At 42.6% G+C, this 17,427-nt stretch overlaps 1 protein-coding gene and 1 long non-coding RNA gene across 5 annotated transcripts in view; one reads left to right on the top strand and one right to left on the bottom strand.

Annotated features, from left to right (window-relative positions):
• Positions 1-17,427, top strand: part of MYO6 (myosin VI) — a 79,377-nt gene that overhangs the window by 39,265 nt on the left and 22,685 nt on the right. For all 4 annotated transcript variants that reach the window (XM_079970387.1, XM_079970389.1, XM_079970388.1 and 1 more), the window contains exons 19-26: positions 3,343-3,436; positions 8,673-8,803; positions 8,927-9,004; positions 10,251-10,380; positions 12,204-12,294; positions 13,452-13,602; positions 14,107-14,315; positions 14,889-14,967. In XM_079970387.1, the coding sequence (XP_079826513.1) occupies positions 3,343-3,436; positions 8,673-8,803; positions 8,927-9,004; positions 10,251-10,380; positions 12,204-12,294; positions 13,452-13,602; positions 14,107-14,315; positions 14,889-14,967 (963 nt within the window). The remainder of the gene's footprint in view (positions 1-3,342; positions 3,437-8,672; positions 8,804-8,926; positions 9,005-10,250; positions 10,381-12,203; positions 12,295-13,451; positions 13,603-14,106; positions 14,316-14,888; positions 14,968-17,427) is intronic.
• Positions 7,338-10,184, bottom strand: LOC307212965. The gene is made up of 3 exons (XR_013837300.1): positions 10,090-10,184; positions 9,214-9,273; positions 7,338-7,513 (listed from the first exon to the last, which is right to left on the bottom strand). It is a non-coding gene; the product is annotated as an uncharacterized lncRNA (long non-coding RNA).

Below are 17,427 nucleotides of genomic sequence, written 5' to 3'. Positions count from 1 at the left end.
TGGTGCCTTCTGTGTGCATAGGTTGAGTGTTTCCGATGTGGCTCAAACCATTTTCATAGTACTATTTAGTTTTGTTGTTGTTGTTTAGTCGTTTAGTCGTGTCCGACTCTTCGTGACCCCATGGACCAGGGCACGCCAGGCACTTCTGTCTTCCACTGCCTCCCACAGTTTGGTCAGACTCATGTTTGTGGCTTCGAGAACACCATCCAACCATCTCGTCCTCTGTCGTCCCCTTCTCCTTGTGCCCTCCATCTTTCCCAACATCAGGGTCTTTTCCAGGGAGTCTTCTCTTCTCATGAGGTGGCCAAAGTATTGGAGCCTTAGCTTCACGATCTGTCCTTCCAGTGAGCACTCAGGGCTGATTTCCTTAAGAATGGATGCGTTTGATCTTCTTGCAGTCCATGGGACTCTCAAGAGTCTCCTCCAGCACCATAATTCAAAAGCATCAATTCTTCGGTGATCAGCCTTCTTTATGGTCCAGCTCTCACTTCCATACATCAATACTGGGAAAACCATGGCTTTAACTATACGGACCTTCTATTTAGTTTTAGATATGTATATTTTTAAAGTATCCCATCCTTGAGGGCTTCAGTGCCAGATCAAAGCATTGGGGAAGACTTGCTAGCAGATAATTGCCCATGATAAACACAATGAGATGTATTGTGGCTCGTTGCTTACACATCTGAGACCATTTATCTGCCCTGTTCTTAAGCATGCAAAGTACAAGTACCTACTAAAACATCAGTTCTTTATTTTCTTTGGCAGTCACTCATAGCCAAGTAAGATCGTCTTCCATGAACAGGGTTTTAACAGTGAGTGAGTCTGTAAGTGACTGTGGAGGCCACTTCTAGAGCCATATGTCCTTCCACAGTGCGGACATAGGTTTCAGGGCAGGAGTTGATCACAGTGAGAATTTGCCAAACGTGCCTTCCTCTTAGCTCGTTTCTTCTTTTTGCCCTGAGTTTGTGCTTCTTCAAAGTCCATGACACCTTTGGTGAAGGCTGTTCTCCAACTGGAGCACTCATAGGCCAGTGTTTCCCAGTTATCAGTGCTTATACTACATTTTTTAAGGTTTGCCTTGGGAGCATCTTTAAATATCTCTTGGTGTCCACTGGTATTTCACTTTCCATTCTTTAGTTGGGAGTAGAGTAGTTGCTTTCGAAGACAATAGTCAGGCATCTGCACAACATGGCCAGTCCAACGAAATTGATGTTGAAGAATCAATGCTTTGACACTGGTGATCTTTGCTTCTTCCAGTACACTAACATTAGTTTGCCTGTCTTCCTAAGTGATGTGTAATTGTGTTTCTCTCTCTCTCTCTCTCTCTCTCTCTCTCTCTCTCTTTTTAAAAAATCTCACATAGTCTTTAACAAACACATTTAAAAACTTGATGTAAGCTTGATGTAAATTAGTGCTATGCAAGAAACTTCTGCATTTTTTATTTTTGGAAGAATTCTCCATTTAAAAATTATCAAAGGAGAGAGAAAAAATTGAGGGAATCCTCATGGTTGTGTATAGAGAGGTGTTCATCCTTTTTTCATTCTATAAATAATCTCTTCAGCCTTCCTGGGTGCACATGTTTCAGTTTCATGGTATCATAGAATCACAGAGTTAGGAGAGTCCACGAGGCTATGGCTCTGAGTTCATAGTATCCAACACATCCAGATATGGATTTAAGGGTTTTTTTGTGTTGTCCACCCAGCAGCAGGTGCCACCACAACTCATGTATGTGATGTGATAAAGCTGTGCATGTGACAGAGAGACAGCAAAAAATGCTTGTGGAAGGAGCATCCCAATACTATTGAATCTGGACAGGGTTTGGGAGCCTTTTAAATTGATGAACAAACGTTGTTCTTTTCAAGCAGCATGTGAACAAATGCTGTGAAATAATGGAAGCTAGTTTTCTCTGCCTCTCTTGCCTAGATATAACAGGCACTTCAAAACCAGATGAAAACTTGGGAGGTGGAAAAGGGAGATTCTAGAGGAAGAGTAAATGTTCTTCAAGCTTTTTGGACTGTCTATTGATGGTGTCATTCATTAGCTGCAGTCTTATTTGTATATTGTCCTCGAGATGTTTGGAATAAGTGTCTGAGATGTTCTGGCCATAATTGCCACATAATTATGAGTTGATTTAAGAGCCCCTCAGAAAGACCTCGAGCCAGACTTGTCAATTCATGTATTCATTAAATGCTTCCTTGATAAATGAATGCTTATCAGCCTTTTGGGATGCTGCTTTATGGCTCTGAAGTTGTGTAGACAGATTAAAAAATGCCTTATTTTGACGGCATCTGTTCTATCTCAGAGCTCAGCCTAAAGCTCAAAATATTTTATCCTCTCCTCCATACCCCATAATGAGTGAGTAGTAGTGATGATGAGTGAACTCTCTTCCCCAATATCTATAAACTGAGCTGCTCCCTCCCATTGGTCATATATATATATATATATATATATATATATATATATATATATAATCAGTTTATTCCAGATCCTGTTCAGAACTTGACTTGCCACCCACACTCTCTGAACACCATCAGGAATGCAGTGGTCTGAAAACTACTCCGTACTCTCTCAAAAGCCACTGTGGTCTGCCCTGTAGTTCTGTCCCCACTCAAATGTTGTGGGGTTTTTTGTTAACTGCAGCAGTGGCAGTACAACCTCCCTCATTCCTTTTTCAGAATTTGTACACTACTGCAAGGGACCCTGAGAAATGCAACTTTCAAAAGGCACTTGAGTTCTGGGTATCAATACTAGTCTCAATAAAAAAAAGAAGGAGGGGGGAATTATTCTTTAACTAGGGAAAACTATTGCAAAGCACCTTGTTCTTCAAATAGTAAAATATTCCTGTGCCTTTCTCTGTATTTGCATTTACCTAAAAGGGAAAACAAGGTATCTTTTACCATAGAAGCTTGGAGGAGAAATACTGGTCATGAAGTGGGGGGTAGTATCTAGAAAGGGAAAGGCTCAGTTTTAGAATCTTTATCCAATTCTCAGATGTTCTGATCTGGCTGCCTTCCTTCAAAAGGTGTGTAACTTTTTGAACGTACAGGAAGTTTAATCTTTTGCAATGTTTGTCTGTCTTGCTCTCCCCCTTTTTCCCCCTCAAAGAAGAGGATCCAAACAATGGAGAAAATATTAATATGTACTAATATGGTACAAGACCAGTTTGATTTAGATAATGCTTCTAAACGCCAGCTTTTCAGAAGGTGAAATAATTGAGGTTTTAATGGGCAGTTGGATTCATATGGGGACAGTAAAGCCTGAAGCCTCAAAATCTATTATTTTACTTATAAGTGATTTGCATGTATTTTTGTGATGTTGCCAACCTGCTGTCTTTTCCAACAGGGGTCTAGCTTTATTCGCTGTATCAAGCCTAATTTAAAGATGACAAGCCACCACTTCGAAGGCGCCCAGATCCTCTCCCAGCTCCAGTGTTCAGGTAACTTGATGTGTCTTGTTCAGTTCTGTAGCACGATTGTCATGTAGATGAAAAGATTCATGCGGAGTTGTAACAACAGGGCTTTAGACAAGTCTTCCTTAATTAGAAACAACAGGTTACTTTTTAATTTCAGCAAAGCTCTGCCAGTGCAGCAAGATTACTGGTGCATAACAATAAGTGGGAGATAATATTGATTCTTAGTTAACCCAGCTACTTTTTAAAGGGCAACAACTTAATCCTTGTTTCTTAAGCATTTTAAAAGCAGAGAGGAAAGAACTGGGCATTCTATGCACTTGGCTTGGGTCGAAACTTCCCACTCGCAGGACATTCCATAGGAAGGGGGATTTTTTTTGTCTCTTCCTCCCTCACTCTGCAACCTACTGGTATTTCCTGAAAATCTGCTGTGAAGAGTTGGGTGATCCTCCAGAGCAGCATGGGAGGTGGTGCTGGGAGCTGTAGGTAAAAAGGAGAATCAGTCCAAAGCCCTCCTTTTTCCAGCAGGAACCTCTGCTTGGTCAGAGCTGCTTCAGCAACCAGAAAGCACCTGTCCATTCTTAAAATGCCATGTCACAATCTTGTCTACAGTAAAAGGGAAGCTTAATGGTAACGGTCTGAGCATGAGATCATAATGCATTATCAGATTAGAAAGAGAGCACCATGCCATCATCACCTGAGCACCTTTGAAATATTTTATATTGCCATCCTCCCATTTGCATATATTGAATTTGGATCTAATTACTGCTATACTAATTAATGTTCCATATAGCAGTTCTTTGTGAAGCATTGGGTGAAAATACTGTTACGAAAAGTTTACAGTTTAGATTCATCCCCCCAGATTCATCCCCCCACAAATGCAAAATAACTGTATTGGGTAGGTGGTCATGGAAGGTGCCAGTATATCCCCTTAGATCTTTAGTGCAGAGCTGGTATTTCACAAATCCAACTTCGAGGTCTTGCTCTGTGCACTAGCATCAAGGAGAAGGGAAGGGAAGGAGAAGAGAAAAAGAGCACGCTGTGTTTGTAGGAGAGGCGTTCCACCTTTCTCAAGCCCCTTTCATTCTTAAAAAAACAAAAGTCAGATCATACTTAGTTCTGTACGTCCCCTACCCATGGAAATCCAGTTCCAGAGGGCAGCAAGGAAATCTGTAACAGTTAGCCCAGAGGCTACATATTTAGACACTGGGGTCAAACTAAAAAAAGTTAAGGTAAAGGACCCCTGGATGGTTAAGTCAAGTCAAAGGTGACTATGGGGTGTGGCATTCCTCTCGCTTTTCAGGCCAAGGGAGCCAGCATTTGTCCACAGACAGCTTTCCGGGTCATGTGGTCAGCAGGACTAATCTGCTTCTGGCACAACGGGACACTGTGATGAGTGCCAGAGTGCACGGAAACGCTGCTTACCTTCCCGCTGCAGCGGTACCTATTTATCTACTTGCCCGGGCATGCTTTCGAACTGCTAGGTTGGCAGGAGCTGGGACAGAGCAATGGGAGCTCACCCCGTTACACGGATTCGAACCACTGACCTTCCAATCAGCAAGCCCAAGAGGCTCAGTGATTTAGACTACAAAGATAAGGAAGTAGATAAGGTGTAGACAGCATCGTGCCCTCCAGATGTTGTTGAACTCCATCCACCCTAGTCAACATGACCACATGAAGAGACCCCATTAGCTCCTCCTGGAGTAGTAATTAGTCAAAGCTATGTGTCATGGCGGGGACGCAGGTGGCGCTGTGGGTTAAAGCCTCAGCGCCTAGGACTTGCCGATCGAAAGGTCGGCGGTTCGAATCCCTGCGGCGGGGTGCGCTCCCGCTGCTCGGTCCCAGCGCCTGCCAACCTAGCAGTTCGAAAGCACCTCCAGGTGCAAGTAGATAAATAGGGACCGCTTACCAGCGGGAAGGTAAACGGCGTTTCCGTGTGCGACTCTGGCTCGCCAGAGCAGCGATGTCACGCTGGCCACGTGACCCGGAAGTGTCTCCGGACAGCGCTGGCCCCTGGCCTCTTAAGTGAGATGGGCGCACAACCCCAGAGTCTGTCAAGACTGGCCCGTATGGGCAGGGGTACCTTTACCTTTACCTTTATGTGTCATGGCAGCAAACATTGAAGGCACACACTTTTTTGAGGTTCATGTAAATTACAGTACTAGTTTCCTTGTGAGTTCTTGCGCCAAATTCCCAAAGTAGTCGGAGGAGATGTATTTAATTCCTTCTATTTTTTATAAAAGGAGTTGTCCACATTCCTGCGTGGCTTGTCCCTAATGACTTCTCCTGGAGGGGGAAAAAATCGGCATTAATGATGACATTAGAAATCTGTTTTTTAAAACTATTTGAGAGTAATGTAGCTTGCGAGTTACAGGGAACCAGACAGAGGGCCTTCTCGGTGGTGGCGCCCGCCCTGTGGAACACCCTCCCTTCAGATGTGAAGGAAATAAGCAGCTATCTTATCTTTAAAAGACATCTGAAGGCAGCCCTGTTTAGGGAAGTTTTTAATACTTAATGCTGTATTGTTTTTAACACTCGATTGGGAGCTGCCCAGAGTGGCTGGGGAAACTCAGCCAGATGGATGGGGTATAAATAATAATAATTATTATTATTTAAGACACTTATTCAAAAGAAGCCACAACCTCACCAAATCAGGATGCTTTTCTGGTATTGTGGATTGGATCAAAATGTTTCCTTTTTCTGTTAAAAGTAAGCTTTTTCTAATGAGAGCAGGAAGGTTTTGACTCCAAACCTGTGAAATCAATAGTATGTGGATTCATATACTTTAAGGCTGCAGTGCATTAATCTGAGAGCAGCGCCCACTGAACTCAGTGAACCTTACTTCTGCAGATACATTCATAAGATGGACTGTAGCCCTTAATGCACCCAGCCGGAGGTTCCATTGACATTCATGGACCTTTTTCCCACTGGAATGTTTATAATTCAGGTGCAATAGACCCAGTGCATCCACTTTTCGCCACTGCTCACAAATCCTGTGTGTGTGTACCTACCTAACTATGGGCTACACCTGCCTCACACCACACATGCACAAAGAGCTATTGCCTTCTCTAGCATTTTAATTATTTAATTTCTGTTGGTGGTTATTTTGCATCTAAGTCATTTGGATACATGAGTAGCAAAGTGACAAATAATAGCGCAAACCTATACTCCTTTAGGGACGCAGGTGGCGCTGTGGGTTAAAGCCTCAGCGCCTAGGGCTTGCCGATCGAAAGGTTGGCGGTTCGAATCCCTGCGGCGGGGTGCGCTCCCGCTGCTCGGTCCCAGCGCCTGCCAACCTAGCAGTTCGAAAGCACCTCCGGGTGCAAGTAGATAAATAGGGACCGCTTACCAGCGGGAAGGTAAACGGCGTTTCCGTGTGCGGCTCTGGCTCGCCAGAGCAGCGATGTCACGCTGGCCACGTGACCCGGAAGTGTCTCCGGACAGCGCTGGCCCCTGGCCTCTTAAGTGAGATGGGCGCACAACCCCAGAGTCTGGCAAGACTGGCCCGTACGGGCAGGGGTACCTTTACCTTTACCTTTACTATACTCCTTTACTTAGAAGTGTGCCCCGTTGACTTCAGTGGGACAACTTCCCAGGTACGTTATGCATAAGACTGCAGCCAAAATCTCTGCCAGACTAGGCAAAATGCGCTCACTCAATGTCATCTGGGGAGCAAGTAGAGCTGTGGATTGGACATCAGAAAATCTGGGATACAGAACAGGTTTTCAGGAGGCACCTAATTTCCTCTGAAATAAGCCTTGTTTCCAGTTAGGTTTCCAGTTTTCATTAGCTGCCACCTCAGCTTTTCTCTTAATTTAGCATGCCAGAGGGGCCCTGAGACTTTAAGCATCTGGTTCATCTTGGCAAGCCTCCCTTTTGCTTGTCATGTCAAGTTACATTTAAAGTTTAATTTAGCAAATCAGTCATAAACGCTTAACAACTTTGCTTTAATTAGGGTTCTATTGACACCATTTTTGGCTGATAATCTGAAGGCTGATCGCTCTTGGCAAGTATTATGAAAGAGGGAGGTGGGGAAGTAATAAAACTCCATACTTCTGTGTTGCTCACAAGCCGTGGTTTTCTTTTATGGGTTTCTGTTTCCATCTTCTCGTTGAGAAACAAGTTCATGCAAATTTAAAGGGGGAGAAACATGCTAAAAATAAATGGCTTATTAATATGAGAAGCAGGAGAGGGAGAAATTAAAATAACATGAATGTCTCCAAGAATAAATGCAGCAGAGAGCATCTTCTGTCTCCCCCCTTTTTTTAAATAGAAAGGACTGTTAGCCACATGATAGACTGCACATCTCCCATTTATTTGGATTTCTCTTCCAAGGTTGCATTTATTGATTTGTTGTACAAGAGTTCTTAGCTAACCCTTCACCATGAGGGCAGGTTACATCATAACATACGCTTATAAAAACAGATAAAACAGCTGATAAAATGAAACCATCCTAGCCAGAACAGAATAATATAAATTTAGCAGAAGAGGCGACTCTCACAAAACAAACAAACACAAATTTCAGGCAATAAAACAATAGCTAATAGCACACCCAGTAAGAAATTTCACTGTCTCTGAAATAAAATATTAAACTTCAGTACACAAATATCCAGCATATGTGCATTTGTGTACTCCTGGATGCATTATACCCATGCACACGTTATAATTAGAGTCCAGTCTATACAAGAACCGGTAGTTTTAAATCTCGTTCAGGAGGCTAGGTAGGTATAAGGTATAAGATTACCTTATACCTTTGCTCATGTCATCCCTGCTCAACCTCACTCCCCTTCAAACAGTCCAGTGATTCTGTCTCCATGGGAAAGGTTTTGAGTCGCGTGGGTATTTCCCAGCTCTTGCCCGCTTGCTATCTCCAAATTGCTACACCCTTGCTTGGCGATGCTTGAGTAACTCTGCTATTCTATTGATCCTTTTGGACTCCCTGACACCTTTGATAATATTGAACATTTGGTGTATGTGGTGATGTGATGTGACTCACTTGGGATCTGCCTTTGAGCAATTGATCTGATTTTGAGCAGTTCTGCTAGTACAGACAGACACTCTCACCATTCCCTTCTGTAAAATGTGACCGAGGCTTCCTGGGTTATGTTGCTCCTTGGGTGATGTTCAGCCCATCACTGTGTCTCAGAATAAATGTGCAATGCTTGCAAAGTTTTAATGATCCACGCCCCAGAGCATCGTGAGAGTGACAGCTGTGTCCTTTTAACTTAATTGGTGACATGTTTTTGCATGCTCATTACTCTAGGCATGGTGTCTGTTTTGGATTTGATGCAAGGTGGCTTCCCATCCCGAGCCTCATTCCATGAGCTATATAACATGTACAAAAAGTACATGCCTGCAAAGCTGTCTCGTTTGGATCCTAGACTCTTCTGCAAGGTATTAACGTCTAGAATGCTAAATACACTTCTTTTGTATTTTTTATCATAGAGAATTGATATTCATTGAAATCTTTGTCCTCTCAAAGGATTTATTCATCAAAGTGTTTTTCTCCTCTCCCAGGCACTCTTCAAAGCCCTTGGATTAAATGAAAATGATTATAAATTTGGATTAACCAAAGTGTTTTTTAGACCTGGCAAGGTAAGTGTTATTGTTATCCAAGGAGAGTTGATGAATGTGAACATTTTCTACTCATTCTTTCTGTAAAGTAATTGGTAACTAAGACACGTGAAAGCTGGGTTGTTTTTTAAAAATACAAAACAAAACCACAATTTAATTTTGTCTCTTCTGATGATGCAGATATTAGCAATGCCATTTCCAAGTTTTATTTACTTAACTATTTAAAATACCTTGATCAAACTTCTCCCTGTAATCAGATTGGCTTATAGCAGATTTAAAAACCTAAATCTCTGGAACACAAAAAGTCAAAAAATGAGAGCAATGGTTTAAAACCCCACAATGAGCAGTAAAGCCTTAGGCGCCAAAAGGTTTAGTAAACAAATAGGACTGACACCTTTTTCAAAAAGCCAGGGGAGATAACAAACTTTCTTAGAGAGATTATTATTATTATTATTATTATTATTATTATTACTACTACTACTATTGAGGCTACAGTTGCAAAAGCCCTCTTTTATTGCTCTCACAGCTGTATCCTCATCTGCTGGCTCAGACTTGGGGCAAAGCAGTTTGCCAGACCATCAGATGGCCAGATGTATAGTGCATGTGGCTCATGCAAGGAAATCTATTTAGTTCTTTATTTTTATTCATGCATTTATAACCCACAAGGTGGAATACAACCTATAGAAATAAAATAATAAAAAATACCCATTAAACAGCATTGAAAAACATCAATAAATACCGATAGATTAAAGGAGATGTGTGTGTGGGGGAGTCATGTTGTAAAGGCCTGTCTGTACACAGACACACAAAAAGTTTTCAGATTTCTGAAGGGAGCGATGGTTCCTGTTGAACCTCTACTGGTGTTGAGTTTGACAGGGCAAGGCCTGCACACTAGATGCTCAATCCCTGGCCACGGCAGCTGAACCTCAGGGAAGTGTGGAACCACCAGAAGGGCTTCATCAGATGGTCTCAGTGATCAAGGCGGAGCCTAAGCAATCAGGCAGTACTTAAAGGACCCTAGGCCCATTTTTATTTTTAACATCTGTCCATCCATCCATCCATCCATCCATCCATCACAGTCTGGCTTTAAATGTCAAAACAATCACCTTGAATAGAGCCCAGAAGCCCCCCCCCCCCATGGCCATGGCCTTCACTGCCATGGTTACAATATTCTGTTTGTGCTTCATCCCACCTGAGCCCCCTCAACATTCCAAAACAGCTGTCATGTAAATTATTTCCTCTTTGTGATGCTGGTGTCCACTTTCAGTTTGCAGAGTTTGATCAGATCATGAAGTCTGACCCAGATCATCTTGCTGAGTTGGTTAAACGAGTCAACCACTGGCTTATCTGCAGTCGTTGGAAGAAGGTCCAGTGGTGTTCTCTGTCGGTTATTAAATGTATGTATTCACGGGTCTCTTGGGGGGGGTGTCTGGAGGGGGGTATTTGTGAGCCAGCACTGAAAGCTTCCTAAAGCTGCAGACTATTAAAACACACTTACTTGGAAATACTAGAACTCTGGAGCATGCAATGAAATGGATCAGGGGTATGTTCTGAACAGCCATTCCACACAGTGCATTATTTATGGACTGTATTATTTATGGAATTCACTGCCACAAGATGCCCTGATGAGCACTAGCTTAGCTGTTGCTACTACTCAGGATGGTTATAGGCAGGATTATTTGAGAGGTAGGATGTTTTTCAGTACTTGTTGCTAGGGAGCAGCAACAGGAGAGGTCTGGTGCCTTTGTACCTTGCCTATGGACTTCCCAGAGGCATCTGGCTGGGTATCATGGGAAATGGGACAGTGTGGACGAGACAGACCTTTGGTATGATCCTGTAGGCAATCTTCTTATGCCCATATATTAAGTCAGAGGTAGGCAACCTAAGGCCCGGGGGCTCGATATGGCCCAATCGCCTTCTCAATCCGGCCCACAGACGGTCTGGGAATCAGTGTGTTTTTACATGAGTAGAATGTGTGCTTTTATTTAAAATGCATCTCTGGGTTATTTGTGGGGCATAGGAATTCGTTCATTTTTTTTCTTCTTCAAAATATAGTCAGGCCCACCACATGGTCTGAGGGATGGTGGACAGGCCCATGGCTGAAAAAGGTTGCTGACCCCTGTATTAAGTTGTGGAATTCCTTATCACAAGTTGCTGCGATGGCCTGTCAGTTTAGGCCAGGGGATGGGACACCTTTGACCCTCCAGGTATTGTTGGTCTGCAGCTTCCATCATCCCTGACCACGGTGACTGGCTCTGATGGGTCCTACAGCATCTCAAGGGCCACAGGTTCCCCATCCCTGGTTTAGATGCCTTAAAAATGATGCACACCTGGGTGAGAGGGGTCTTGAGAAATGCTCATAGATTAATAGACTGAATGATCAAATTCCCAGAGGCACGGTGTTCTTCTAAATACCAGAAGCTGGTAGAAAAATAACAACAGGGGCTGCTAACTTGGTGCTCTTAATTTGGGAGCTTACTGGAAACTGGTCATGGATGCAAACCCAATGCTCGGTTTTGAGGGTTTTTTAGTCAGATCCAGCAGGCCCCGTACATTATAATTTAAGTCTCCCACACATGGGAGTGGGGCTCATAGCCAGGTAAATTTGTTCAGAAGCATGAGTACTGCTCACACAGGAATTGTTGACGGCCACAGTTGCCTTAACCACAAACGAGGAAAGGGAATGTTAGTTCAAGCTTGGGGAACTGATGACCCTCCAGATGGTGATGGAGCGCAACTCATATCAGCTGCAGCCAGCATGGTCAGTGGTTAGGGATGAAGGGAGTTAAATTCCAACATCTGTTAGGACACAGGTTTCCTGCTCCAGGGTTTGCTTTTAAATAACAAAAACAAAACCCAAACAACATTGTGTGAGGTTTTTGTCATCTGCTTGCCCTACCTTCCCAACTCCCATTTTATGGCATCATTATATATTGTTATTATTTCATTACATTTAAACCTCACCTTTCTTCCGAGTTCAAGGTGGCATACGTAGTTTTCTTCCTTCCCCTTTTATCCTCAGAACAACAATCCTGTGAGGTAGGTTAGGCCGAGAGACTGCGACTGGCCTAAGATCATCCAGTGAGCCTCGTGTCTGAGCAGGGATCTGAACCCTGGTCTCCAAGGCTCTAGTCCAACACTCTAACCACTACACCACGCTGGCTTATGCCCTACCTGCACATTTGTGATGGTCTTTCAATTTTCTCTTTGTATTTCACAGTGAAAAACAAAATAAAATACAGAGCCGGTGCCTGCATTAAAATACAGAAGACGATTCGTATGTGGCTGTGCAAGAGAAAGCATAAACCACGGTAAGAAGAAGCAATCCTATATATATGCTTGCACCCTACTCCTAAATACCAGTGTACTGAATGACCAGTCTGGTTTTGTTGCTGGTAGAACCTGTACATCCCATCCAAGGCCTTAAGAGCCTGGGAAAGAGTTCTAAGGGATGTTAGGGATGTTCCTTCTAGGATGCTGTACTGCTCATCTTAGCACCTAACTTCACATTACACTAGTGCTGTGAGCAGCGGTCACACCTTTGTTGTTTTAATTGAAGTAAAATTGAAAATCTGCTTGCCCCACATTCCCCAGATATTATCTTCGTAAATCTCTCTCTCTCTCTCTCTCTCTCTCTCTCTCACACACACACACACACACACACACGTAGCAATTAGCATTATAAAGGATGAGGAGTGGGCGGGCAAGACTTCAGTTCTACTGGTGCTGCCCTCCCTCCTCTTGGGAAAGGTTAAGTTCTATGGGGAGCCTTCAAAACTACTTATTTATGTGATGTAATTGCAACATTTCTGAACTGCCCAGCTGCAAAAGTAAAATACAGAATCTCTGGGCGGTTCACAAATAAGTTTCAGCTATGAAGTATAGAATTAGGAACCTAGAGACAAAACCCTAAACAGTTTAAAAACATCACTGGAATAAAGCCAGGTGTGAAAAACAACTGTAACGCAACAAACTTTTTTTAAAAAATGTGTATCTTCCATCACAGTCCCTGTGTGCCATAAAACTTGCAATGCAAGACAGAATTAATAAGATTGGTGCAGTTGCTCTGTTTGTTACCCTGTTTGCAATTTTTCTTTTGAACTCCATGGCTTTGTCCAAGGGGAACCTGAGGGCACAGCATGGGACAGTGGTTCATAGCTAACATCCAGGGATACCTACTGTGTACTGCTCTGTGAACTTGGAATGAAGGGCAGCATATAAATTCAAGAAACAGTTTGTGCGGTGGAAATCTGGTTGCACAAACAGGGCTTCTGGTGTTTATCCTGCTCTCACACAACCCCCTAGAAATGTGGTCCTCATCAGGATTGCCCAGAAGAGGAGAGGAAGGAGTATCCCCTGGTATGAGTAGATGCCCCATTGCTTGATGTTGGATCTCATTCTGTATTTGCTGTCTGCTTCTCAAAGGAGGGAGCCTTTTCTGAAATGTAGAGAAATGTTCCTTTCACAGCATTGATGGGCTAATAAAGGTCCGCACCTTGAAGAACAGGCTTGATAAATTCAATGAAGTAGTAAGTGCTCTGAAAGAGGGGAAAGCAGAAATGAGCAAGCAGGTCAAGGACCTTGAAACGTCTATTGATGCTTTGATGATCAAGATCAAGGTAAGAGAACATATTGAGAGCAAGGTAAGAGAACATATTGAGAGCATATTATGTCCTGTAGATCTTCTGCTCTTAGGGATGAGGCCTTGGGAGGCATTTGATGGATTCAGAATCAAATTCCTATTAAGGGTTAAATTTAAAAATATTCAAGGCGCTTAGTGTTTCATGCTAAATCTTTAAAATTTGGCACCCTAATGATCCATGCAGCACACAGAAAAGATGAATTGTGTGATAGCTTTTTTAAAAAAATAAGCATGTAAATATGCATATTTCTTCCTACTTTGTGTAATTCTGTGCCTTTTTTTTTGCTTGTTCCTACAACCCTTTTTCTGGTTCTGCTCATTGTTAAAGGAGTGAGGAAACAGGATTTTCCTAGGACCCGCTACTGCATATTTTATTCAACAATCTGTCATCGTCTTTGAAATTTCAGCAGTCGTTGCCGTTTCTTTTTGAAGCACATTTTTTGCAGCCATGAAGGCTAGTGACTAATGGTTTGTTTTGCAGGCCACTGAAATGCCTAGGCAGCAGATCCAGAAGGAATACGATGGTCTAGTGAGAAGCTCAGAGCAGCTTCTGGGCTCACTGCAGAAAAAGAAGCAACAGGAAGAAGAGCAAGAAAGGCTGCGGCGTATCCAGGAGGAAATGGAAAGAGAACGGAAGAGGCGTGAGGAAGAGGAGCAACGTCGGAAGAAGGAAGAGGACGAAAGGCGACTGTGAGTGTCCAATGCAATTGCCAGTTCTAGGGCCAACAGAAATACAGGCATGGACAACCATCCAAAGTGAACTTTCCGTCTTAGAAAATTATCCTACAGAGATCCAGGCTGGGGAAACCTTTTCAGCCATGTTCCCCCAGGAAAACTTGTTCAGGGGCTTCATGCCAGTGGTGTATGAAGCCAGAGGCAAAAGTGGTCAGAGGAACAGTAGGCGATATTCCAGACATGAAAAGACAGAGATTACTGCACATGCCCCCCGCCCTCTGCCCTCCAGAAAATGGAAGAGCTGACCAGGCAAAACCACTCAGCGGGGGTGGGAAATGTGGCCTGGGGCAAGCCCAAGGGCCAGATAGATCCATCCTTGTTTAAACCATAGGTAGAAGACTAAATCCCAATGAAACTGTATTCTTAAGAGACTGTCTCTTGAGTGTCTCTCTCCCCCCTCCCGAATACTTCTCTTGATGTAAACTTGTTTGCTTTCTTGTGGGAGAAAACAACGACGTAAAGTGAGGGGAAGGGACAGAACAGTTCCTGAATGTTCGTTTTCTTTGAGTGTCAATTTTGTTTTTCTAGAAAGTATGAGATTGAAGCAAAGAGAAAACAGGAAGAGGAGGAGAGGAAAAAAAGGGAAGAAGAAGAAAGACGACTTCAGGTGGGACAGTTGCACTACTAGCACTTTCTCTGTCTCACAGTCATGCCCTCACTCCTTCAGAGTTTCCACAACGGACTGAATAGAACCTGCTCAAATGTAATACTAAAGCAAGTGTTCTGAGTCACAATTTGTTGAAGCTGGAGTGTGTGTGTGCATAGAACGATTAGGTGGTGTTGGCAAAAGGGCAGGTGAGATACTCTGTGGCCTCACAGAGTAACAGGTAAGACTTCCAACTTCCTTAAGGATATTGCTACAGGGAGTGATTAAATGTTCATGTTAAAATAGGTAGTTGTAATGCAAGCCACCAAGCTAGATTTAAGACAGTCGTGAGCTTCAGCCCTTAGATTTGGTTCTGTGCTTTAAATCCACTACTAACATTAATATAATTTGGAGCACCGAAGGAGAGGGAGATTACGCTGCCTCAAAGAGAAAAGTACCTGCTAGGAGGAATGTGTCAGTTTTGAGCATGGAGGTTTAATGAGAGGGCTATTGCTACTCACAGATATGACAGAATAATGAAACCATGATTTAAATGTCAGTTTTGTTAAAAAGATTCCTTACAAAGTAACACTCATTTGCGGAAGCTTTTGGCTGCTCTTTAATGGAATCATAATGATAATGTATATTACTTGATAGCTGAGTTCTGCACTCTTTTGTTATATAGACCAGTTTTCTTTTTCATAATGTGACTTTGTATTAATCTCTTAAACTATGTTTAATTAAGAGAAGCAAAAGATCGCTGTTGATATCATACCCATTATTTCAAGATAATCTTTGCTCGTTTTGTGTTTAAATAACTCCTGGCTTGGGATATATTTAAAGGATATGTAGCATATATGAAGCTTTGCCGAACTGGCAGTTCTGAAAATTTTTTATAGAGTTGTGTACCTAAGTTCCATATAAGAAAAGTCATCTAATGAAGGTACTTTACCTGTTTTTGGATCCTTTGTTCCCTGTTATAAACAAGGACACTACTTTTTCTGTATTTTTTACTGGTTCTGTAACTGACTAGGTTACTGGAAAGATGTCTAATTAAGTAGTTCCATGATTCTTACAGTAGCTAATTCTCTAGTCTGTTTATAATCTCTGTCTACACATTTTAAGAGCCGAAGACAGAGACCCAGCTTTGTATCAGTGATCTAACAGCAGGATCTTTCTTACTTGCACCTGGTGCCCTGGGTTACATTTATTTTATTTATTATTCATATTTTACCTTTCCTCCAAGGAGCTCATAGAGTAATGCTGTTATTGAGTAGCATTTAAATAACGCAAATAAACAAGGGATTATAGATACAACAAAAAAGGCACCCTTTGTGCATTTCAAGACTGAAGCATGCATTGCTACCAAACTGAGGGCATAATCAATTGCTGCTATTCAATCCTCATTCTTTCCTGCTTTTCCCTTTCCTGGTAATGGGGCTTGCACAGGACTGGTTGGTCGGCCGGCCAAGTATGCTGGTAACTGTGTGCCTTGGTCTTGATATACGTAAAGGGATGCCTTGTTCAGTTCAGTCTATGACCTTTCAGTGGATTTCCTTTCACTTGGCGATAGCAGCAGAGCAGCTGTTCCTTTCAGTGGGGCTTTTCCTTAGGCCACATTCAATCGGCTTTCCTTCTTGTGTCTGCTGCCACCGGGTAATCCAAAGTAGGGATCTGCATAGGGAAAGTCTCCATCGCAGAAATGAAGATTTACTCGATAATACCATAATCGGAATGAGAGCCGATGCCAGTCTGTGACGGTCATCCAGCCCACCGTTCTGGGAAGGCATTGCTGAATTAGGACTGTTGGGAATGTGTTGGTAGAGAGGTATTTTGGCACATGACAGCTGCTTGGGTCCTCAAGCTGTAGGAAACCTACACCTTCAGTTACCCCAGTTTTGGTAAGAGATGCATGGGTCATCTATTCCATGGAAGATTCTACTCATTTAAACTTTTTCAGGTAGGAAACGGTAGCATGGTCGCTGTGTTTCATTCACAAGTGGCCAATAAAAAAAGAAAGATATCATCGGAGTGAGTTTTTGATATTTCCCTATAGAAGCAGCTCACTAAACGCACCATTCTGAAATAACGCAATGCAAAAGAACACAGAGAAGCCAGTACATTACAAGTGCTTTGAGAAATGCATTTTGCAATCCTCTCTCTCATGAACTCAGCCAAGCAGTCTCAACTACATAGCATTATTATTGTTTTAAAAATGATAATGGATAAAACTCTGCTATGTACAATTGCAGACAATTCTGCAGCTGTCTAGACCCATAATTTAGTTATGTAAACCACTTAAATGTCTTTTGCCTGAGAGGTGTATAGAATTTCTTCTAAAATTTGTTGATTTTCTGTGAGCTGTATTGCTTTTTCCCAACTCTGAAGATTTCTGTCATGAAAACCTGGTTTCTAAATTAACATATGAAGGGCTTCCTATACTGAACTTAGACTTCTTTTCTCATCTTGATCCATGCTGTT

This window comes from Podarcis cretensis (genome assembly GCF_951804945.1).
Source record: "Podarcis cretensis genome assembly, chromosome: 3".
NCBI lineage: Eukaryota > Metazoa > Chordata > Lepidosauria > Squamata > Lacertidae > Podarcis > Podarcis cretensis.
Note: the sequence above shows the minus strand (reverse complement) of the source record. Positions and strands in the feature narration are given on the sequence as shown.